The following is a 25,580-nucleotide window of genomic DNA, read 5'->3' on the forward strand; positions in this document are numbered from 1 at the left end:
GCAGACACGCACTTCCGCAGCTGCGCCACGGCTCCCACAATCCACCGCGCCGGCCACTGCGCACTCCGACGCAATACGTGCGGCTGGGTCACGCGGCAAGCGGCAGACCCAATCAGCTGCGGCCTTCCGACCCAGCGACGGGGGCGGAGCGTGACGCGACAGAAAGGAGCTAATAAGAGGCCGCTTCTCGGCCCCCGTGCTGTGGTTGGGGCGTGTGATTGGCTGCTGGGCGCGCGGCGTCCCGTGGCACGGGAAAGGGCGCGAAATGTGACGGAGGCGCACCGTCCCTGAGGGAGGGTGGGCGGCCCCTGAGGGCGGCGAGCTGGGCCTTGGGCCGCGCCGCTCCGTCCCGCCCGCAGGACCCGCGCGGGACCCGTCCCTGCGCCCGAGCTGCTGCTACTGCCGTGTAAAGGTCAGGGGCGTTCTCTACGTTTGCGGTACTTGCTGCGGGCCCTCCCCGCGCCGGTCGGTGCGAGCGGTCCCCAGGGCCCTTGGCGCGAGCGCGTCGGCTGTCTCGTCACATCTCTTCTCATCGAGAAATCTGTTTCTGCTGCTGTGCTTGTGCGTACCCTTGCTGGGTTTCTGCTGAATGCTGCTCCTGTGAACCCTTTGTAAGAAAAACCTAAGTTGTGTTTTTGCAAAGGAACAGCTTGGCCGGTCTGCAATGATGTAGCTAGGGAATGATTAACAACACAAAGGCTTATTAGGAGGTATGCAAGAATGCTCATCCCTTAGACAAAGGAGAAACCAGCCTATGCGGGTCGGTGGCTTAACGCGAGGATGAACGTTTAACTAAGACCGGCAATCATGGGTAATATTACCAAAAAAGGGAAGAAGTAAACAGGTGAAGTAAGAGGTTTAGAAGAGGTGCTGGGGGGAAGTAAACAGAGGTGGAGCAAACGGAAGCAGTTTTAGGCGAATCGGATAGGCTGTAAACCCTGAAGTACCTAGCCAATGGGGAAATAGGGGAGGGAAACTTCGGCCCGGAATAGGGAATAAAAAGAAGTTATTTCAGAAACTCAGGGGTGCCTGCTTGCTGGGAGACCCATTCTTGCAAGAGTGTTTAAATAAAACGTGCTTTGTGTCGATTATTGCCTGAGCTGTTGTTATTGGTAAGGAGCGTTTCTCTCACGTTCCAGTCTGCTCCTTGGACTACAGAGACTTGACTGGTTTTGGCTGTAAACGTTCAGAGTGAGAACACTGATGCTGTCAAGCCTCACTTAAGAAATAGCAGCCAAGTGTTCGATACTGTTCAGCATGGTCTAGAAGAGCCATACAGGAGGAAGCATGGTCATGGGATGCAACAGATCAGAAGCAAAAGTGATTGCTTTTTTTTTTCTTTTTTTCCTGTAGAGTATTTTTGGATGTGAAGGATGGACTTCTCAGTGATTGCTATTGGAGATGTACAAAATGTGCTTTCAGCTATGCAGAAGAACTTGGAGTGCCCAATATGGTATGCTGGGAGAATAATGTGAACTTTCTATTAATCTAGTTAACGAGTCTTTTTCTCTTTTCCTTTCTTTTCAAATGCTTTGTCGGTTCTATGGGTTATCAGAAAGCAAAAATAATTTTATTTTAAGGCTAAGTATATTGATGTTTTGTAAGGCTTAAGTGAGAAAGTGCAAGACAGAACTATATTTTGCTCTTATGTTCTTGTAAATTTTGCTTTTCTATTACAACCTAAATGTATCAGTCCTCCTTTTTTTAAGTTCAGAAAAGTGACTGTATTTCTGAATCTTACTTTGTTGCTCCTCTTTTATATGTAACTTCTGTGTTCTTGTTTTCCTTCGTTTTTCTTTTCGTAGCTTGGATGTGGTAAAAGAGCCTGTTTCGACAAAATGTGATCACATATTCTGCAGGTAGGTTTGAAAACTCGTAATTGCAATGCTTAGTCAGTCTGTTCTTATTCTCCATGCGTACTTCCTCTTTAGTGCTAGTGTTTTGATAACTTAATATGTAGCTATATTAGGGGAAAAATCAATTCTGAATAAGAAATAACTGTAGTTTCACAGATGTGTCAAAGGGGATTGATTAATTCATTGTAATACCAGAACAAGAATACAGGCATTCAACTTCATTATTAAGTTTTTCTACTAAATGCCTAGGGGCAGTTTTAAAGAAAATAAAATCCCTTTCGTTACCATCATGATTGTTCTTTTGTCCTAGGTTCTGCATGTTCAAACTCCTCAGCAAAAAGAAAAAAGGTGTGACACAGTGTCCTCTGTGTAAGACTGAAGTTACCAAGAGGTAATGCATTTTTGCAAGTGAGCTTGAGGATGAGAAGATTGAAATCTAAGAAAAAGTTAATCACTATCTGAAAAATGTCTTGGCAGAAGACTAAAATAAAGAACAGGTGGTTATTAAGTAGATTGTCAGTTTCTAAAGGAGTAATGCTTTAGTGCCTTAAATCAATATAAACTTTTTTGAGTGGTCGCAGGTGAAGACACTATTCTTAGCAACCATTTGTGCTATCAAGTATAGTCTGTAATATTGTTCAGTCATTACAACTAGTTTCTCTGTGCTAAACCTACATGAGGAAAAGTATGAATTTTTTACTTTGTGATAGTTTTAGTTCCCATAGTAACGGTTGTTTTGGGGAACTGTGGTGTTATTTCTTGGCAACAGTTTCTCATTGTCTCATCTTCCACTTTGGAGTTCTACTCTGTTTTTTGTTCAGCCTAAATTCTAGGATAACTGTTAATAGTTAACACACACATTTGTCTTAAAACAACGCGTGGTTATGTTATTTCAGAAGTCTGAAAGAAAATTCCAGATTTAAGCAACTAATTGAAGGATTGTTGGAAACTATCCATGCGTTTGAGCTTGACACTGGAGTAAAATGTAAGTGTTGTGAATGTATACCCCCCACTTTTATAAAATTAGATTTTGACATTTGTATTATAATTATTTGCAGGGTATCTCATTTACTGTGTAGTACTCAATATGGGAAGAATTATCAAGCTTTTTCTTGAATGTAGAAGCATAAGTTCCATTAAGTTCCCAAGTTTTTCCTACAGTAACGTTTTGAACACTCTTAAGGGGTTTTACTGTGCCTTTGATGACTCCAACCAACCTTATTTTCAGTTCCTGAAATATGGCTGAATATGTACCAAATAATCTTTAATCTATAATTGCGTGGCAAAGTCTTGCTCTTGATTATGCCCAACCTTGCAGCTTTAACTTCTTAAGCAGTCCTAGAGCCTGAATTAGGAAGTGCTATAACAGTGTACATTAACTTGTCCCGTTCAGTTATATCTTCTGGAATCCAAATTTATCCTTTCTACTACTTAGTGCCTTGTAAAGGGTATTGGCGAGTCAGATACATACTTGTTTATGTTTTGGGAAACAAGATATTGTTGTTGGGGGCAGGTGGTGGTTGTGGGTTTTAGTTTGTGGTTTTCTCTTAGTATATTGTGCTATAAAAAATAGACTTTCTTTTCAATTTTTTTTTTTCAGCCTGTTCAGTCATTCTAAAATCACTGGTATTAGATCCTGTTCTTGTTAGATTACCCATGTAAGCAAAATTGGTGGGGAAAATAGTTGGTAAGATCATATTTTACTTAATACTTGAAAAGTACCCATAAAAAGCAACTAGACTAATAATTCAAGCAGATTTTTTTCTTTGATAATTGTATTTTAGCTGTATATGTGCTAGTTGCATAGGGTCTATGCAAGGCTGTTTTATTCAGATGTAATACCTGTTGTCATGCTCTGTGTAAGAAAATATTTTTGCTTTTTTTTCTCCTATTGACATTTTTCAGTTTTAAACAGTCATCACTTTCCTAAAACATCCACAGAAGCCACTGTTGCTGAGTTCCTCTGTAAAGAAAGTTCAGTCATCCAAAGCAAGGGTTTCAGAAACAGGAAAAAAAATGCTAAGGAAAATGGACAAGAAAACTGCACCTTGGTATTTTCTTTCCCCAATTTATTTCTGTGCATTGTTTAGTGTTTTATTTAGAATGTGTATACATGTATACATATAGATGAATGGAATAGGAGATTTTTGGGTTGCTTTCAGATCACTGTTTGACTTGAATATTATTCCAGACAAGGACATAAAAATATTTTTGTCTTCCTAACCTACTTTAAAAGTTGTTTGCTTAAAAGGATCTGAACTTAAAGATGATATTTCCATAATATATTCTGCTACTGAAACTACGGTTGAAACTGCGTGTTTAATGAGGCTGTATAACTGTTGGTAGGCTTCTTACTTTTTTTGTGGTAAGGCCATGAATATGTCATAAGAATTCTTAAGACATTACCTGACTTAGGGTGATTGCTGTGTGTATGAGTTTGTTCATGGTATGTTTCTTGTCTCATCTGCTCGTTACTGAATACAATGTTAAGTAAGATAAGACTGTTAATGATTTCAGCTGTTAAATGCATGATAATTGTTTCTATTAACATATTCTATTACTGATATCAGTGTGATAAATTACATGTATTGGATTTTTGTATAGAGGCTGCAAATTTAAATATTTAGTTCGTATGTATCAGCCCCACCCGCTGCTGTAGTTTAAGTAATTACTACTTATTTTTTTGGCAATAACCTACTGTTAGAAATAACTATTCCTCTCTATTTTCCTCTCAGCGGGAAGCTAATGTGGATACACGGCTTACAGATACCAGGGTCAAAAGGTGTTCCCTGAGAAACAAAACCCAGAAATGCGCCTCTGAAAAAGGGGTTTATATAGAGTTTGGTAAGATCTGTTGTAGAGCCACACTAGTTGAGCTTATGTCTAATGCTTGCAAAGTAATGAAAGGTGACGAAGTTCAAAGTCTTTGTAAACACTGATTTCTTCTTAACACCCAAAATGACAACAAAGGGACAAATAATGGACAACTTGGAGTTGGTAAATCAAAGGGGTTTTCACATAACTTGTTATATTGTAGGCGATAATGCTGCTGTAGTAAATCTTTAAGCCTCAGTGCAAAAGATCCAAAGAAGAGAAGATGCTTATAGATGTGAAAAAAGTTATAGCTGTTATAACTAATGATAACTATGGTTTCCTAAAGAATACTAAACCTTGTAATCAGTACTTGAGGCTCTAGTTAATAACCAGAGATAAGATGAAATCTAATTGAGAAAAGAATATTTAATTTCTCTCTATCCTGGATTTTCAGAACTCCCTTTTTATCTGGTGCTGACTGCTGTGAGAAAAAAGACAGACACTGCGAATAGTTTCTTTTCTCCCTGTTTCCTTAAGGAAGAAATGGCTCCTTTTAACAGAGGGTGTTCAGTGCCTCTCATTTTTTCTTATTGCTTCTGCCAAGATCAAAGAATCTGAGACAGATATTCGAATATATTGCTGACTTCCAGTTCAAAATTCTAAATGCTACCAGCTGTTTCATGTATAATTTTAGAAACTAGAAACTAACTCTTAAATAATGAACTCTTAGTAGCTCTCTATAACCAGTCACTATATTTAAACAGAATTTTATGCCAGAGCCATGTAGATATTTTTACATAGGAATCATTATAATTAGGTAAAATACTGCACAATTGGACTTGATTTAATCTAATAAAAGTTGAAAACATCTACTCTAGAAAGAACTAAGCACACATGCTTCTGTGATAATAAACACTGAATCTGGCAAGTCATCTTTCTCTGAATCATTTCAACCAGAGTAACAGCTGATTTGTTTTTAGGTTCTGATTCATCTGAAGAGCTTTTTAAACAGGCAAGCAATACTGGGTAAGTAAAGGTGTTTAAGGAATTCATATTTTCTAAAGACAATAGTTCAGTATTTTAATTCCTGTGTTTTAGTTTCTTAGCATAGGACTGATAGAATTTTTCAAGCTGACAAGTGATTTTCAACTTCAAGGGCATCAGGGTAGAATGAGTAGCTGACTCCGATCAGTTTGTCATATAAGAGGCTTTAAATATGTTTTCTAAATGTTCTGTTGCTTACACAGACATTAGATCTTCAAGAGAAAAGCATGTACTATGCTTTAGAAAATAAATGTTAAATTCAGGAATGTGGGAGGAGATCAGTGAAAGCAGATTTCCTGTCCCAACAGGTTAGAAGACAAAGAAGCACTTCAGATTTCATCTCAAGAAAAGCTAGAAGAACTTAAGAGTGCTGAGAAGGGGAATGAACATTCTTGCAATACACAGCCTGACAAGCTGGGTGCTGAAGAAGTAATTCTACCAAATGTCAGAGGTGTGTTTGTTATTTTGGTGAGCAAACGATTAAGCTTGAAAAAAGACCACCAGTTAATGTTTTGATTTCACGTGATTAAATATATATATACTTGCAGTCTTGTATATTGTAGTTTTGTTTATGCCTAAAGCTAGTGTCAGTATAATACAAGACTTTATCTGTAGACTAGATACTTAAAATGTGGATGTTCTGTTGCACTGGAACAGAAGGAAAAAAAGTAACTTCATCAAAGTGCAAAACTTACTATAGTCTACGTAAGCCATATTATCCCTTCTAATACAAGTTGAGAGCGCTGTCTGGTAATTCATGTAAGAAGCTGGATGAACATGTTATATGTAATTTGATCTTTCTCCTTTTCTCTAGAGGGAGATTTGTGCAGTGTAATATTCTGTTTTGGGGGGAAATCAGAACAGTTCTTTTTAAACTTAGCAGCCATGAAGCTTGTCATTGTTCTTGTACGTGTAAAATAGGGCTTAATAATTTATAATACCTATAAATCTCCAGGTGAAAGTGATTCCTCAAAGGAAGGCTTGAGCAAGAAAAGCACTCGGAGCATCACTGAATATGCCAAACCTGGCCAAGTGAATATGACTGAATACCGGAGTTCTCCTTTAAATGTTCTTGCTGTAGACCTACTCACAGAGCAGTGTGACAGAATAGGTAATGCCAGTCCCTTAAGCAACGGGGACACATCTTTCTTTAAGCACACAGAAGAAATGGCTGCAGAGCAAACTCAGTGCAATACTGAAAGCAAAGAGTTTGACTTAAAAGATAGCTCAAAGAGCAGGTTGGATAAAAGCAAGGAAATAGATACTGTTGTACAAAGTGTGGAAGCTGTGGAAATGCACGAACCTGAGAATGATTCTGCCCATGAAAAAGAACCTCCTCTGGAGAAACTACTTCAGCCGGAGACACTTCACTGTGCTACCGTGAATCAAGTCTCTAGGAAGAGACTGAAGCGAAGCATTCAGAAAGTCAATGAATGGTTTTCAAAAAGCAACGAGACTCTGTCTTCCAGTTCTTCCCAGGATGATTCTGCTGGAGCAACTGATGTTTCAGGTGAAGGAGATACATGTTTATCAGATAAAGATTCCTGTATTTCAGAAAAGACTGACCCTATGGTAGACTCTGTGGAAATTGCAGTGGTTGAAGGAAACAAGAGAAGGTCAAAACAAACAGCAGATAGCATCAAAGACAAAATATTTGGGAAAACATACAAGAGAGAGAGGAGGTCAAATGCCCCTATTATCTTGAGAGACATTTTACCTACTACAAAAAAGGAAGAAGTGATGGTTGATAAGAAATGCTTGAATAATTCTAGTAAAGGCGGACTAAAACGAAAAAGGAAGACTGCCCGTGTCCTGCAACCTGAAGATTTCATTCAGAAAAAAGATACAGAAGAGGCAGGTGGGTGCCCTCAAAGTGTTAACCGGTGCCTTGAAGATGCTGAAAAGAAAAGATGTGATGAAAGTTCTGCTGTTAGTGAGAGTCACTTCTCTGAGAATGGAGAGGATAATGCACCAGCAGAAACGGAGGAAGGAGGAGGAGGATCCATATGGAAAAAAGCTACTGAAAAGGTGACTGGCAAGCACTGTGACAGGGAACTAGAACTGAATAGCTCTGATCAGAAAAGCACTAAAAAAAGTTCTGCAGCAAAAAAATGCAGGCGTTCTACTAGAACCATGTGTGCTCTGCAGTTAGTAGTGGATAGAAATTCTGTTTCCCCTGATCCAGGTGAGCCACAGATTGATAGCTATCCAAGCAGCGAAGAACCAAGGAAAGCTGATTCTGAGCAAAGACAAGTCAGGCGCAGCAGGAGGCTTCAGTTACTTTCTGAAGAAATTACAAAAGAAACAGGAAAAGGAGTAGTAATTAAAGGAGCAAGAAAGTATGACAGTGATCAGGAAGAGTTCTTTAAAGTCCAAAGAAATGTGTTAGTTCCCACTTCTGAATGCAAAGACCCGTGTGAGCCCCAGGGTACGTTAAGTTACAAGCCACTCACTGATCTGAAGGGTGGTGATCTGGAAGCAAATGAAGTACAGGTTAGTCTAAAGAATTCATCTGACACCACAGAAACTGGAAAAAGTTTCTTCAATCCTACATCTTCATGTCAGCGTTCAAACTATAGTTCCTTTGCACCTGATGCAGGTTCTCAAGGAGGCGAAATACTTGATAGCTGTTCCCTCCTACAGCCTCCTTCAGTGACTGTCGTGCAAACTGCTTCCCACCCGACTGAAGAGATGCCCGAATCAGGTACTACTTTCCCCCAGGATAGCGGACATGATAAACAAAATGTTCCAGGGGAATTCGGAACTGAAAAGTTGCCAATGGCTAAAAATGTTTTGGAATTGACGAAGGAAGCTGAAGATAGTGAGTTAGACACACAGTATCTGCGAAATATATTTAGGCATTCAAAACGCCAATCATTTAGCCTTTATCCTACACCCACAAAAGTGTGTGCAGTAGAAGATGCCACTTCTGAATCTTTAAAGATACCATGTACTGATCAGGTAGAAAATAAGCACGACAAATATTTAAAAGCAGAAAACTTGCAAGAAAAGAAAACAACTGCTGAAAGCTTGAGTAGGGTTTGTGAGAAAGAGGAGCTTAAGACCTATGAATCTGCTTGTGTTAGTCCTGTGACTTGCTTTGTCGACAGTACTGAATGTGCGCACACAGGGGAACATCAAGAAGATGTTTCACAGGTTGCGAATCAAGGGAATCTGACGCCAGTAAGAATTGGTACTGCTAGGACTGAAAACAAAAGCAGATCACAAAAAGGAGAACAGGGAAATGAAAAGACAGTGTCAACTGACGCAGGAATAGAAAGCGAGCTGAGAGAGAATCCAATCAAAAGTAACAGAAGCCGAAGTGATCAGAGTGATACAGAAGAGCACATTTTCAAAAGAACTGATTTAAACACAGTCGATAAAATGTGCTTCAGTTCAGAAAGCTATCAAGCAGGAAAAGCCAAAGTTGTTGACAGCAGAGTACCAACACCACATTTTCAGCCCAGATCAATGATTTGTCCTGCAGCTTGTCAGCAAAAGCCTGCTGAATTCACCTGTGAAGTCACTGGGGAAAAAAGTAGCAAAAGAGAAAGAAAACAAGTAAAGGGGAATGAGGAACAAGCAACCCAAACTGCTAGCACAGGGATGCCTGAGTGTTCAGTCATGGAGGCTCTAGAGGAACCCCTTCAAGGGAACAGTGATTTTACAGGTTTGTCTGAAACCCCCGATGGCTTACTGTGCTCTGATGACGGTATTGAAGAGAACAGCTTTTCTGAAACCGATAGGAGAGAGAGATCTGCTGTGTTTGTAAAAAGAAGTGACAATGCCCTGGTAAAAGAACTGCACGATAGAAATGTTAATTCTAAGCCAAGTTCTCAAGGTATTCAAAGATCTCGAAGAAGAGCGCGAAAATTGCAATCTTCAGATGAAGAATCTAGTGAGGATGAAGATTTACCATGTTTTCAAACTTTAATATTTGGCAAATCGATGAGCACACCTTTGCAGATCAATAAACAAGGGACATTTGTGGTAGCGTCCTCAGTAAGTCCTGTCACATTGCCTCACAGTGGAAGTCATGATGACAATAATATGCAGAAAATGCCTGAAGCTGCCCTAAGTAGTGGGTGTGTTTCACCAAGCCAGGAGTCAGAATGCTCTGTCAACTTGTTTTCTTCCCAGTCCAATGTGTCTGAAGAATCAGTTGATGGAGCACAAGAACTCAAGAAACCTTTAATGCAAGGTCATACATCCAAACAAGTGAGCAATGAGAATGAGAGTAAAGAAACTTTTCAAAGTTGTGATGGAGAGTGGAAGAGAAGCAAAACTAACTTCAAAGATGAATGCCAGGAAGACCCAAACATGGGAGCCAACCTAGGTACAAACCAAGATTTTTATCTCTGCAGTTGTGTTTGTAATGTCATTAAACCTAGGGTTTTGGTGTTTGCATGGGAACTTTGTTCTCTATTTATGTGGTGCTTGCTCTTTTAAAGGAATCATCCCTAAACAATCAAACGAAAACCCCTCAGTGGTTTATTTCCTGAAAATTAAGTTCTCCCAGTGTCCCGTGTTCAGAGCAAAAGTGAGTAGACTGGGCACTAGAGGCTGGACTGAGTCTGCCTGATGGGAATTAATTCTTGAGTGAAATGCTAGCTTTCTTACTGCAATGTGATACTTGCATCTGTCAGCAAAATTTCATAAAGCTTACCTAAGCTGTTTCCCCAGATGAAATGTTTGTTGAAATTGGCTGTAGAATTCTGTAGTGCTTATTTTGACCTTTTTATGGCTTTCATAAATATTTAGGACTCTCTCATCACTATTGGAACACTTTGAGTCCTATTTACTTTGCCGTATGTGTGACATGGTATTCAAAATATTCTGTGCTTCTAACTTCAGTGTTTTCAAAATGTGTAATTTTATTATAGTTAACAGTTGGCTAAAAGGTCTGTGTGGTAAGAGATTATGGGTAATGTTTCTTGGTTTGGTTTTTTTTCTTTAATTAACTCAGATTTTCTTCCACCTTCAAGGTGAAGCATCTGGATATGACAGTGAAACAAGTAATGTAGAAGATTCATGTGGACCGTTCTCTCAGGGTGAAATCCTTACGACTCAGGTAAGTAAGTTTGTGCACTAAATTCTAAAAGTAGTTTGCATTCTAGGATATAAGCTAGTACATGAAAGCTGTGAAGTCAGGGTAGTGGGAAACTGCTTTCATCATAATTCTTTGTGTCGCTAGATTACTTCGAAGAGCATAATTAATGAAGAATTATAGAACTCCTTCTATGCCATTATTTGTCCAACTTTGCCTTCCATGGTGACATTACATTCTAATGGCCGTAATTTGTTTTGTGGTATTGATTACAGTGCTTAATTGTGGGAGATGCTAGTTAATGAATCTCCACGCTTGACCAATGCTGGAAGCCTCAGCTTCTTGTTTTTAAAAGCTTCCTTGGTAGTAATTTATAATGATTGGTGATAAGGATTGTATTTGCTACATTATGATATTAAAAGCATGGTGACTTGCCTTCTAAGGGTAAAGACTAAATCAAATCATTCCATATTAGAATATCAAAGATCTAACAGGAAGTGTCCACTCAAAGCTGTGCCTAGCACAGTATGTTTTCTCTAGTATTAATTTCCTGGCTACTGCTTAATGGCCTGACTTTATGTATCGAGTCATTGGTGTGGGGGTTTTTGGCTGTTTTGGGGGATTTTGTTGTGTGTTTTGGGTTTTGTTTTGTTTGGTGGGTGGGGTTGTTTTTTGTTGTCGTTTGTAACTTCAAGGTAAGTCTTATGCCAGATCTCTCTCTTCAGCATTAACAGCCCTATGGGTTTTAATATTTGTCAAAGAAGACTGAATTTAATTTTTGTGCTTCGTGAGTGGTTCTTTACACTGCATCAGTGTAAAATATGGTTAACTGGCAGGACATTGCTCCCTGACGTAGCTTCATTCGTAGAGATTCTGGGATATGCCTGGATTGAGTGGAATAGAGCGGCATGGCTTGGTTTTGGTTTGTTGTGTGATGGGGGTTTTCTGTGTGGTTGGGTTTTTTTTATTGATTCAGTAACAAGGAAGTTCCACATGGTGCCAGTGCTAGAGCTACAAATGCAGTATTCAGCGCTGTGGAAACTGCTTTATCTTGTATGGCGAAGGTTTTGGTTTTTCAAAGGATCATTTGAAGCCTTGAGCTCCTCTTACGGAGTTGTAGATTGCATGTTTTTAATAGAGGATACTTTTCAGAGAGAAAGTAAGGAAGAGTAGGATGAAATATTTTATTCCTTTTAAATGGTCTTTGGGGTTTTTCAGTAATGGTGGAAAGTGCAGAGGCTCCATACTTGATGATCATTATTAAATTTTAAGTGGCTGCAAACTAATACAGTTGGAGCAAAATAATTTGTAAAGAAATCTGTGCAGACGTTCGTGGTTTTTGTTTTTTTTTTTTTTTTTTTTTCTCCTGACTGATTAAGGTCTGGTGAGCCGTCTAAACTGAAATAATTTGAACAGCAAAATGACTGTGGTGGTGGTGGTTGGGTTTTTTTGGTTTGTTTTTTTTTTTTTTTTTTCTTTTGACGTAGCACGTGTGCATTATTTATTACAGTAAAAGCCCCACAGTCCCCTCTGGAACACATGGTAAAAACCAATTCATAATAACTTTGCTGTTTCTAATTTTCAAGCTGTTGTTAAAGAAATTAATCTTACTGTTTAAAACTGACTTTGCTGATGTTGGCATAATTGTGTATCCTTTGCAGCAGAAGAATGCTATGCAAAATAATCTAAAAAAACTTCAGCAAGAAATGGCTATGCTTGAAGCAGTGCTGAAGCAGCATGGAAGTCAGGACTATGAATTTCTACCTATGCATAGGAAACTGCCACATTCCAGTACTGAAGGAACACTTGGAATGGAACAAATGGGACAAGAAAGAGGTAAAGAGCAATGAAAACCTTTCCCAGCTTTCTTACAAACACTTGTGTGACTATTACTAGTTCTTTTTTCACCTTTACCACAAGTTACAGTGTTAATTTAAAATTGATACGTTAGCAGTATTTTACCTAAATTCAGCTGTTCAGTGAGGCATACATGTTTTATTTATAGCTTAGGTACTACGCTTAGTCTAAAAAAACTCGTGTTACAGATCTATGTGAGATTACGTGGTGTAATTGTATAAACGGTGTGAGTAGGCCTTGTGGCTTGGCAGTGCTAATCCAGGTTGCTGTTCTGCCAGCTCTACTTGCATTCTTGTTTTCTTTTGCTGGAATGGGTAAGGGACTGGGAGCGTGGCTGGAACACCCTTAGGTACTTGGCCTCTATTGCTGTGGCAGAAACTGTACTTTAGTGTATCAAGGAACAAGACAGAAATTAGGTTAGGTACATATTGGCTGCCAAAAGTAATACCCTACAGGTCAGGCTGCTGATGGGCAAAGGAGAGGAGAATACCTGTAGTGGTGTGTAAAACCCCTGCACAGGACATTAACAAAAAGTTCCTAGCTGGGAAGTGCACAAGGCAGTAAATAAATGGTGAAAAATACTTTAGTAATCACCAAAGGCTTATTGTATATTGAGGATAAAGTGAGTTGCTGCCAGCTATGTAAGGAATAGTGAGAGGGCTTTGTTTAAGGTTTTCCTGTGTTATGGCAAGACATACTGAGATTACTGTTCTGACAACCTGTCTGCAACAGAGCATAGAGCATTCTTTGAACAAAGCCTACAGGAAGTCCAGATGTTCATCGTTGAACTTCTCAGTGTTCTAGAACGGCACCCAGTGCCGATTTAAAGATTTCCAAATATGTAATGCTTATTGAACTCTTAGATAAATGGCAGCAGTGCTTTATTATCCTACTTGCAGCTAAAAATTTATATCTAATTCTGTGGTCTTATTTCAGTCAGTTATCTTTCTTTTTCGAGGGCAGCTGGAATAACTAACATCCTGGATTTCAAAGTTATTTAGTGTCTTATGTGTGTCTTTAGTGCCTTTACTGTGTATGGTTTTCACTGTGGAGTCTCTTCTATCTAAATTCATCGTTATTGTGAATGTTAGTCAAATATCACAAAATGATCTGTAGATTGCTTTTGATCTCCTGAATGATGGTGGTGTACTGTGTGAGACCTTTAGATTAACTTCCACCCTTTAAAAAAAAAAAAAGTCAGCCAATAATGGTGCAGCCATACCAATAGATCTGCTGCTTGTATGTTAGTAAGTTGGTTTTTGTTGTCAGTGTAGTCTGCATCAGGAAGCTCCCTCATGGAGAAAAGGGAGCTAAGACATAAAAAAAAAAAATTAAGAGGCTGAGCCTTTGAAGGGTGCACAGTGGTTTGGTCAAGTCATTCAAAAATCAGAGGTAACAGCATCCTTCCTTACTGTGGCTGCTGCTTTGGTACCTGGATTCCTGATAGGAAAGTAGGGCCATTTGTTGTGGAAGAAACTCACTGTAATCCTCTTCTGATTTTGTGTTCCTGATTTAACACCTGCACTGTGTTTTCAGCCTTCTCACTCTGTCATCTTTTGGACATCTTGTGCTGTTAAAACGTTAACAGTATACTTAACGCTAAAAGACTGGTTACAGTCCACGCTTAATTAACAGAGCTCGTTGAATTGCATGGCATTCAACCTTGCTACAGTTTGAGAATGTTATTTCATAGAGAAGACTTCGAAATGTGACATTTCTAAGCCCAGTAGGCCAAATTCGTAAGATAACTATAAATAGAGTGCTTGGAAATTAAGTCAGCAAATCAATGGTTAGTTTCATTCAGATGGGAAAACTATTTAAAGTAATTTCATTAATACAATGCATGTTTACATTGTTATGCTAGGATATGGATTTCTGACTCATAACACTTACTGATTAGAGGTATTGATGGTTTGATAAAAATTACAGGCATCTTTAGCTGTCAAATAAATGCCTCTACTGCTTTTGAACAGAGATAGGGTAGTGCATTGAAGTAATTCGTAAACAAACGGCATTAAATAGTGTAAATTTGCTTTCGGCCTACTTTATATCCTATTTTTTTTCCACCTAATACATAGCTGAGATCTTTGTTTTGTAGATGATTTAATATGTGAAATAAAATGTAGTTGTTAGCCATGCTTCAAATGGCTTAGTATTTTGTGTAGATTTCTGCTTTGCAGAAATTGCACTTGCATATCTGGATTCAGATGCTTGACTTCTTACCTGAAGAAACATTTAAGAACAGTTGCTTTTATTTTGCTTTTTTAAGAATTATTTTTCTTTTTTAAAGGGGCAGAATCAGCCTCAGAAGGAAATTCTGAAAATCTTAATCGCAGAAGTTCAAAGGGATTTTCAGCCAATGATTTCCATGTTATGCCAAGTGATTGTCTCAACAGTAAAATCAAAGAGTTAGCAAAAGAAAGGTAAATGTGTTTGGTTTGGGGTTTGTTTGGTTTTTTTACTTTTATTTCTAATCTTGTATTTAAAAAGGAAAAAAAAAAAAAAACAAAACCCCAAAAGTGTTGAAATAAATAAGTCTCAGGTTTTGAGCGATGACAATAGCTTAGCTGTTGCTATATGATTCTGATACTTAGAAGAGTAAAAAAAAAAAAGTATTAAAAGCAATTTCCCTCTCTCAAGGTCTCCAGAATTGTTGCTTCCATCTTCTAAATCCCGTTTGTTAAAGAGACCAGATTCGGAGAAAGGCCTTCAGTGTGACAATGTTCTGAAGAACAAAGCTCCTTCTGGAAAGACAAAACCTGTGCAGGAAGCAGTGCCAGAATATAATCAGTGTCAGCTTGAAGCAGGTAACATTTAATAGGGGTCCAACATGTTTTGATTTCTGCTCTTTTCCTGCTTTTTTCATGTTTTCACATATCAACAAAATACAACTTTTTCTTGTAAATCGAGGATTTTAATTTGTATATTGCTAGTCAATTTAAAAAGATGTTACTTCTCATTTGGTTGGTTTTGTTTGGTAGCCAAACTGTAGAGCTGCCCATCACAATTGGGCTGGATAGCATTTTTGACAGTAATGGGGGTTGTTATATGGCTCATGTATAAATTGTTACTTCTTGACAGATGTGCTACTGAAAGTTTCACTGGTATTCTAGTGTCTCAGCTATAGATCAGGAAAAAGTAATGATAGAGGCAAAGGTGAAGTAATAAACAAATAAGGAGAGAAAGTGACTGCAGCATTTAAACTTAAAAGGTAGAGCAACAGCCTTCCACCATGACTACAAGGATGAAATTGTTTCAAGGAGTAATTTCTCTTTTCCTTCAGAAAATGCAGATGAGCAAGAATCTGGGACCAGGCTAAACAGTGCATCTGTCTTATCAAATCTCTCTGGAAATGTGACCAGGAGTCCAAATAAGTCTTCCTCTTCTGTAAGGCTTCTTAATCCTCGGACTGCGGAAGCAACGAGTCGTTCTGTTGTAGCTCAGAGTGCTAAGAAAAGCTCTGCTGAGGAATGTAAATCAAAGAGAAGTGTGTGTTTTCCTGTACCTGTTCTGCAAAATGCAGCTGGGACAGACAATGCTACAAGTCTAGCTGTGACTAACAGGAAAGAAATGTCAATTGTGGCATCAGGGCTGAATAAAAGTGAACATGTAAGTATATTTCAGAAGTTTTAGCGATCATTTGTTAATTGTTCCTGATTTACCACTGTAGTCCTCAACATAGGTCTAAGTATAATGGAAACTAATCTTACAGGAATTGCAGACGAGTAATACAGCAGCTCAAGTCAAATTTTTTCACTCCTAAAAATACAAAGAACGTTGTCTGTGAACAGCACTGTTAAGCTTAGTGAAGTTTGAACTTTTTAAATGACCGCCTACTGTGTAGGGGGAAAAACCACATTATTCTGAAGCAAGAGGACTTTACTTCTAGAAAACCTTGGGGCTTGGAATGAAGGGGGACTGGTTGGTTAGTTCCCTTAATGTTCTCAGATAATGCTGTTTTTCCTGTATTCTGATCCATAGTGAGGATTTCTGTAATTAATTAATTCTGTATTGCTAATAAACCTGTTTCCACAATCCATTTTTAGGAGGATATGGCTTTTGATTTATAAACTACTGACCAAGAGCCCTTTAGCCTATTGAATAGTGCCAAAATTATTGACTTTCAATGAGATGTACATTCTGTGTGCCAACACAAATATAACCCTTACTTTAAAACGGTTATTATTATGTTATACTGCCATAAACTGGAGTTGTTGTCTTTTAATCTGTTTTGCTAACTATTACTTTTCTTAACTGTTTTTCAGTTGGTGGTCCAGAAGTTTGCCAGAAAAACTCACAGCACTTTATGTAACCACATTACTGAAGAAACAACCCATGTCATAATGAAAACAGGTTTGTTGGGAGCTTTGTGAACAAATCCTATGTTTGCACACCATATAGAATTTTAGCTCTAGGCTAACCAGTAAGCAGACAGTTCAACGATAAATTTAATTAAGTTTGAGGAGGAGGTATGAATTATGTTCTTCTCTGTCCTAAATTTTTGTTTAAACTTGGGAATACTTCTTATTCTATTTCACAGTATTAGAGTGAGGGTGTGCGTGTTTCCTTGGGTGATTTGAAGTTAATGGCACTTAACTTTCTTCTCCAGCTGTTTGGTCACCATTTTGAGGTGTTTACAGCACGTTAACATGAAATAGTTCAGAACCAAACAAAAAGAAAGCAAGATAGTTCCTAAAGAAATAGGATACAGACATTCTGGAAATAAGATGCTATTTTGGTTTCCTAATTCCTTGCAGAGATTATAAATGCTGTTTCACTGTAAATTTTTGAAAGAAACTTATCTTTAATAGAAAACTGGAAGTGGGATTTAACTTTATGTATAACTGATGGTAGTTGATAATGAAGGCGTGCTTCCACAGGAACAAAGCAGAACTACCGTTTCATCGTAACTATTATTTGTGTGCTTAATTACGGTACTTAAATTAGTTTTTGCTCTTTGGTAGAGCTCAAGAATCCCGTTATTAAAAGCTTGAAGGAACTTTATAGAAACTTCAGTACAATACTACAGTTTCAAATTTGAAAAATGTATTCTGGAAGAGGTAGCGTTATATTGACTTCAGAAAAGAATAACATTCATCAGTAAAATTAAGTTACTGTATTGCTTTGTCTAGGCATGGGTTGTATTTAAGCTTTCTACTGAACCTAGCACTTAGCTTTTAACCAACACTTTCTTAAAGAGCAAAATATTTTGAGCCAAATCTGGGTGTTGGTATGATATATATCGTGCTTGCATTTTGCTTCGTAGAAACACTTTTAGCTGGCTTGTATTTGGGGGCGATGTATCCCACAAGCCTTCCTTGCTTTTGAAAACCAACATAGAAAAGAAGCCAGAAAATCCTGTTACTCCAAATCTATGGACTCAATTTTTGCTGCTTGCTTCAGGGAGTGTAGACATATAACCATATGTTTTTGGAGATGTGGAGTGTTTACTCTTCATACAAACGCAGATAGGATAAACTGCCTTCTGAAGTTGTGCTTGTTCTGGTAGAGTAGAAGATGACCTTAAATGGCCAGTCATCTGAAAGTTTATGCTAACGTTAGGCACAGAATCCTACTGTTGGCGTCCTCTGTCTTGACCAGTATTCACGCTTTTGCTTGCCTCTTGTCTTCACTGAATAACTAGAAGGGTTCAGAAGTTGTACCATCTGACTAGTTTCTCCTCATTTCCTTCAGTTTAGTAGAATCAGGACATGAGAATTTCGTAACTTTTCTATAGATGGTGTTGATATTTGCTGCTGCACTTAGCGAAAAAACTTTTGCTTTTGGATATAAATAACCTGAGCTGGTTTACTTACTAATGGCAAAACTGAAAGAGATACTATTCTTGTTTGATCTGCAGATAAGGAGCTCGTGTGTGAACGGACACTGAAGTACTTTCTGGGTATTGCAGGAAGAAAATGGGTAGTTAGTTATCAGTGTAAGTATAACTTGTTTTGGAGCTAAATGGTCTCTGCCCTTCTACCACAAATGTATTCCTCGCTTGTTCCAGTAAAAAAAAAAAAAAAAAAATCTCTTCACGTCTTGGCATCTGGCGTCTTGCAGAGTTTCTTCCAAATACTTTTAAATAAATAGTAATATTTAAAAAACCCCCAACAAACAGCAGTATCAAGCTTCTTTCTCTTCTGAGTACTTTTCCTGCTTTCAAATAAGCACATTGGATTGCTTCCCACCCTGACAAAATTCTTTTCTCCCTCTTAATTTAAGTCTTTGAGACACATCGCATCAGTGCAAAATTAATATTACTTATAAAAAGTAGATAAAATTCTTTAAGATCTTTCAGGCATCATGCTGTATTCAGTTTCCCTTAGTACTAATACGTTCAATTTAATATAGCAAGGGAGTCAGGCTATTGGCAGTGGAAGAACAATTTTGCTGGATAAAATGACTTGTCCTGTTCTGCTCTTTTTATTTAGGGGTAATTCAGTCTTTTAAAGAAGGAAGGATACTGGATGAGGTAGGTCTTTTATCTTCAGAGTGAAACATCAAATGTGTAAGCAATGCTGTTACATTGATAGACCTATTAGTAGCCTCGGATATTGTCTAAGCATTTAACATATGAAAATTTGGTTCTGAAGACTGGGATTCTGATTTTACCAAATGTGAGCACGAAAAGCCACACTTAGGCTGTATCTATTCATTGCTATTGAAGACATAATGGGTCCCTGTTATTTTTTGGAACAGGTTATAGGTGTATTTTTTTAAGTGTTCCTACTAATATTGATGGATTACAGCATAGAGGAAGCTATCTATTGTTTGCTTAAGGAAATAACATTGGAACATATCTATATATATAGCTTTGGGGATTTTTTAAACTTTAGAATATCTAGCCAACTACTGAAAACTCGTTCCAGCATTTTCTACCTTTCCTAGTAGAAATCGCTTATTTGATGTGACACTGATTTAGGTGGATTTTTGTATTCCTGGGTAGTATTTGGATTCTCATGCTCTAGTAGAGATTTTTGGAGAGTGTCATATTTGTGACACAGTATGGATATCATACATCTAATGAGCAGAAATGCCGACTTTTTGGTATGAAGTCCATATGCCCCTTTGTCAAGCCAAGGGTGAAGAAAAATCTTAGCCTCAACAAAGCCCTAGGAAGGGGTAGTAAAGGCCCTCCTGTGCTTGGGGTGAAAGGAGGAAGTTGCTACCGAATTGACAGGGAACGCTAGAGTATGGGACAGCTGTTAATGTTGTCGTACATTCTCACATTGATTTAAGCAAGGAGAAGAGCCTCCAATTATAAGGAAAACCATCTTTTTTTTTTCTTTTTTTCTTCAAGTAAACTGAAAATATGCAGCTGTTCTTGTAGCAGGTTAGGCTGCATGGAAGTTTTGGAGAAGTTTCAAGACAGTATTGGAGATATGGGAGTTTGTCAGACGTAGGCCTGAAATGATCAACTGCAGTGCTGAATTTTTTATTGATCTATACACTAAGTGAATGCGTTGAAATCAAATAGGTGTTGAAGATCTAGAGCTTATGTACTGATAATTAATTTCTATCAAGTGAGACTTTACTGGTAAGTTAATTGTAGTCCTGCAGTGTGCCCCTTCTTTTATACAGTTTGCTAGGCTACTATACAGTGTGACTATAATTTTGTTTCTTTAAAAATTGTTCTAGCTGCAGGGGTTTCGTACTGCTTTTCATCATTTTTCTTGAAAAGCCTTTTAGTTCCTTTTCTGCACACACTTAATTGTAAGATTTCCAGTTCTGAAATCTGACAACTTCTTCCTGTTCTGATGCAGAACTCTGTCCAGGAAAGTGTTCTCAGTCTCTAACTTCTGATTGCTTGTTTGTGCTATGTTCCAGGAGAACTTTGAAGTTAGAGGAGACGTAATCAATGGGAGAAACCACCAAGGTCCCAAGAGGGCTAGACAGTCTCTAACTGAAAAGGTATGAGTACATGCGGGATGAAAATCCTGTCCTGCCGTGACTGTTTCAGATACGTGGCTATGCTAGCTGAACGCCTGGAACTTCTTCCAGTTTCTCTGTGCAACTCTGTGTATACAGAACAGCAAATGAAGTGGTTTTATACATGAAAGGTGAGCTCTGTCAGCAGCAGAGCGGATATGCTCAAGTGACTCGCTATGCTTAGAGTGAATGCTATATTTTAAAAACATCAATATAGGATAGCACGGGGTTGGGTTTTTTTGCTAATATTCTTTTGTTTTGCAGGTTATGAAGAGCTTCAGATATACTTTGTGAAACAGTGGTAGCTTGATAACCAGTCCTAGAAGGGCAGTGAAACCAGCATCCCTTAAAGATACCATATGTACTCTGCTAACATGTTCCTTGTTTTTCAGATCTTTAAAGGCTTTGAGATCTGCTGCTATGGACCTTTCACTGATATGACTACAGGTGTGTCATTTTAGTGGAATTAAATGATCTCTTAGCATAAAAAATATTTGGAGGGAGATTGTGTGCATTCACCAAAGTTTTACATTTGGCCTCTTCTGGGATAATTCTGTACCTCTTTTACTCTGGAACTTTCAAAATACCTACATGAGGTATAGTGTAGGTAACGAACTTTATCTGGTTCTATCTTCAGAATGGAAACAGTGTTCTCTTCTATGTGGATGTCCTCAGAGAGCTGCTCTGGCAATTTTGCTCTGTTTCAAAACAGGTCTTTTTATCTAATTTATCTCTGATTCTCTAGCGATGAAGGAAAAGCATTAATATCATGCTGTCTGGTAATTGCTTTAGATTCTATTGAACGCTTGTATTTGAGCATTTTTCTCTGTCTTCCTAAGTATCATTTTTCTGGCAGTTGACACATCCTCAGTGTAATCGTTCTAGCAGAAGATGTTAAAAATGAAACACACAACAAAGACAGAAGTTCATACACAAAGAAAAAACTGGGCAGGATGGCTTCTTTTTGTTAATTTAAAACTGAATAAAGTATAGTAGATGTTTTGAAAATTTAAGCTAGAATTTTTCTTCTTAAAATATTTGTACCTCTCTTCCCATTTTCATGGCGCATTCAGCAGGTACTTTCTGATTTGTCCAATATAACTTTATTTTTGACTGGGTGAAATATCCTCACATCTCTTGACATTTACAGTAATTACGACAGAGGATGCAGTGCTTTCAGCTGCTGCAGCGATCATCAATTACGGCTCTTATACTTGAGAGACTTATTTATCCTCACTATCAATTCAACAAATTGGTGGGAATTAAATACTCTGGCTACTTTTTTTTAATGAGAGATAATCACAGTTCTAACTTCTGATTTTTAATTTTAATTTCATGTCTTACCTCCTTATGATAAGAGGAAGTAAATTGTTAGTAACTTTCTCTTTAAGTTTTGGGCGTGTGATGTTTTGCTTTTTCAGGGCTTTGTGTTTTGTTTTGTTTAGTCCTGAGGGAAGCGAGGGAGTTGATGTTCCTCAGCAGGCTAGAAAGTGAAAGGACTTATTCTCTACTAAGGCTTACATTTCGTTCAAACAATGATAGTTTATATCTTGGAACAAACACGTGAGGGCTTAGGGAATAGCATCAGATTCAATGGGATATAAAACATTGAAGTAATATACTGTTTATCTGATTTCTTCAGAACATCTAGAATGGATGGTGGAGCTTTGTGGTGCCTCTGTAGTGAAGCAGCTTCATCTGTTCACGCACACAGCCGTAAGTGCTAATGAGTGTTACGCTTCCCATAGTGAATGGTCTATAGTTACGTAGCGTTGAAAGATTACCTGGCCTTCACGGGCTTGTCGGAGCCTGATGCACACAGGAGCTGTCTGCACGGGAATGACACCAAACTGCATGGCAACAGTTCTTGTGTTCTAGGCTCTGGCCACTCTGGATTAGAAGACAGGCTAGTTTGTAATGGAAAACCGTTCAGAGTACTCCATGTAGGCCAGATAGCTAATCTCTCTTGAAATCCACGCTGAGCCTCACTTTCCAGTGCAAAAAGCCTTTAGTGCCTTAACTTAGTCACAACGTTCCTGGAGTGAAATCAGAGAAAAATCTTAGGAACTAATGTCTTTGTCCCTTTACTACTGCTTACAGTCCTCTCTGAAGTGATGCTCTGAAGCAGAATTAGCACAGTTATCGCGCTCTGCAGGTAGGTGTGAGAGTGATTTAATGACAGACAGATAACAACAGCATTTTTATTTTCTTACCTTGAAATCCTAGAATTCTACTGCTGTCGTGGTTGTGCAGCCAGATGCTTGGATGGAAAACACGAATTACAGAGGTAATATGACACACAGTCATGAACTCTTCTATAGTACACACTGAGTGTCTTTATCATCTCAGTCCTTTTAATAGTTAAATATCAGAGAGGTTTGTGGAGGAATTGAAATAAAATCGTACTGCATCTGGAGATGGAGATAGGTCTTGGAATAAAAATCTGGAAAGACAAGGTATATTATCTCAAGAATCAGTGGTAGAGTCTTAAAAGGTAGTCTGGCAGGCAAATCCTATTCTTGACTCAGTTGTCCTGCATATCATAAGCTTTACAGAAACTTTTCTGATTGCAGATAGTTTCTAAAAGGTGAGGAAGCGTGCCCTTGGAGGACTAGTAAGATCTAGGAGAAAGCCTTAGGTGGGGCAAGATTCTCTTGGTCTGGAAAGAGTATCTAGCTACAGGGTGTTGAGTGCTAGAGCTTTGCCTTTGATTTAAAAAAAACAAACAAACAGGAGAAAAAAAAAAGTGCTCCGGAGAAACCACGAGACTTTGAAAGTGCGAGTGTTCCAGATTAACTTACTTTTAAATGAGGTAGTAGGTATTCTGGGATGAATGGGAGCTGGTTAGGCTGTAGTGGAGTTCAACAAAAAAATGGAGCAGGAAGATGATGTAAAAACAACAGCTGTTTCCATGGCACTGAGAAAACGAGAAAATAAAGAAAAAGACCCTGAGATGGTGAAGAACAGTCTGGGAGCACTTCAGTAATTTTCTGTTGCTTCTCTCTTAACGAGACTCATTGCTTGTCACATACTAGTACGCCTGAGCAGACAGGAACTGAGGCTCTGTCACCGAGGTCCTAAATTAAAAGATAACAAGGACTGCACTCTTTGCTTTTAGTGTTTATTCTGTGGTGTTCATAACTTCCTGCCTGACCATTTGCCAAACAGCTATTCTTTTTGGAGCAGCAAAATTATCTGCATTGTTAAAAGGAACAGCAGTGCCACGTTCCTGGTTTTTATCGAGGCCTTCAAAATGCCAGAGATAAAGCAAACAGCTTTAGAAAGACATCGGTAAGCTCACCTTAAGCTTGCTTTGCCTCATTGATAACAGTTTTATCGTTTGTGTCTTTGTCTTGCAGCAATCCAGCAAGAGAACAATGTTGCCATGGTGACTCGGGAGTGGGTATTAGACAGCGTTGCCTGCTATGAGTGCCAGGAGTTGGATGCTTACCTTGTGTCCTAAGGGTGATCTGCAGTTCTCTCTCACCGCTCAGAAAGTCTCATCAGTGCTGGTAGTCTGGTGATTGTTTTAAGGACTGAGAATTTTTAAGTCACTTATGCAGAGATTATGTGCATGTAGTGTTCTTGTTCAGAGTAAAATAACTACATTTTTTTAACAATAAAGTTACTTAATAGTATTACCATATGAAGACAGAATTACCCACTGTTCTTTAAAGATGAACATTTCTCATTTTGAAATAGTCCTTTAAATTAACGTAAAACAAATTTAAAAAGTTAGAAAATGTCAAACACGGCCGCCTCAAAGAAATGGTGATGTAGTTATTTACCATTGCAGCCAGTTCCTGTTTATGTACCTGAGGACACTTTGGGGACTGTCATTTAAAAAAGTAATATTGGGCTCAGGGCTTGAATTAAAATGTACTTGCACTCCCGAGTAACCTCCGCATTTTCATTTTGCGTAAATACATGCCCTGAGTAAGGGTGTATACCAATACAATGGAATATTATTTTGTAATTGCTAATGCATCGGCCTGGTTAATCTTAGGCCATGGATTATAGTTGTGTTGAAAACCATACGAACAGCTCTCCTATTGTATACAAAAGTGGCGACTTGCCCTAACCGGGAAAATCAGCCACAGGTACAGCCCCTGAAAAGCCAGTACTTGATTCTCAACATAAAGCAATCCTTAAAACCACAAGCCTATACCAGTCGGTCTTATTTCTGAGAAGCGTATGTGGCACCTGTGAAGAGGTAATAAACAGATGCACTTTAGTATCCCAGTGACTTTTAATAAGCCCTATAAGAATCTGCTTCCTAATAGTTCCTGCCTGCAAAATGAGAGTGCAAAGAAAATAAATTGCTTTTTATGGAAGAAAATATGTTGCTTGTTTCTGTTGCCAAGCAATTCAGCTTCATAAATAATTTTGTACTTTCAGAGCAGAAAGAGAACCTGTTTTCATAAAGCTGTTGTTTTAAAAGAAAAAAAAATAAAAAAAATATGTAGCTAAGTTCAGAGAATTGTTTGGTGCCCAGATGCTGCTAGGTTGTCTTGGAAAGTTATAGAAAGTGTGTTTATAAGTATTGGAACGCTCAAAAGAAATAAAATTATTTTGGCAAGTATTTTGCTTAATTGTGTAGCTCTTCTTACATGAATCAGTCGCTCAGTCTCTGCATTGAGGCATACGTGAAAAAAAATACTTGAAGTCCAGCCTCCTGGAATGGGGGAAAGGAGTGGAGACTTAACTGGAGGAGGTCAAAAATGGAAACTAGAATTTCAGAGCTGGAATCAGAATTGTAATTTCCATCAACCTGAAAAGCAAATGTGTTATCGAGTGTCTTGGCAGTTGCCAAGTGGTGGCAAATGTAGTCTAACTAGGCATTGCTCCTGGTAGCATATGTGCTGAGAGTGTTTGCTTGGTTGACGTACATTATTTTTTTCTTTTATGTGATAGTATTTCATAACTGTTGAGGCTGTTCAACAGAGCCTTGCCTTTGGACTGATGCTCCTCTTATCTCTAGAGCCCAGGTTGGTTGGGGGTGGTGGTGGTGACGTTTGTTTTTTTTTTTT

At 38.4% G+C, this 25,580-nt stretch overlaps 1 protein-coding gene across 4 annotated transcripts; it reads left to right on the top strand.

Moving 5' to 3' along the window:
* The first annotated feature begins 145 nt into the window (after nt 1-145).
* BRCA1 (BRCA1 DNA repair associated) lies at nt 146-25,132 on the top strand. 4 transcript variants are annotated; one of them, XM_054224246.1, is made up of 23 exons: nt 146-412; nt 1,354-1,453; nt 1,806-1,859; nt 2,167-2,247; nt 2,753-2,841; nt 3,762-3,907; nt 4,592-4,700; nt 5,651-5,696; nt 6,023-6,165; nt 6,670-10,050; nt 10,700-10,785; nt 12,423-12,597; nt 14,909-15,041; nt 15,259-15,425; nt 15,902-16,227; nt 16,884-16,971; nt 18,479-18,556; nt 19,053-19,093; nt 20,449-20,532; nt 20,943-20,997; nt 22,193-22,266; nt 22,777-22,837; nt 23,910-25,132. In XM_054224246.1, the coding sequence occupies exons 2-23, from the start codon at nt 1,374-1,376 to the stop codon at nt 24,011-24,013; spliced, it is 5,601 nt and encodes a 1,866-aa protein (XP_054080221.1). In that variant the 5' UTR covers nt 146-412; nt 1,354-1,373; the 3' UTR covers nt 24,014-25,132. The 4 variants fall into 4 exon arrangements, with proteins under 4 accessions (XP_054080221.1, XP_054080222.1, XP_054080223.1 ...); XM_054224247.1 differs by lacking the exon at nt 146-412 and adding an exon at nt 569-811; XM_054224248.1 differs by lacking the exon at nt 146-412 and having other exon boundaries at nt 1,365-1,453; nt 15,911-16,227.
* The last annotated feature ends 448 nt before the right edge of the window (nt 25,133-25,580 follow it).

The sequence above is a fragment of the Rissa tridactyla genome, chromosome 19, assembly GCF_028500815.1.
Source record: "Rissa tridactyla isolate bRisTri1 chromosome 19, bRisTri1.patW.cur.20221130, whole genome shotgun sequence".
Taxonomy (NCBI): domain Eukaryota; kingdom Metazoa; phylum Chordata; class Aves; order Charadriiformes; family Laridae; genus Rissa; species Rissa tridactyla.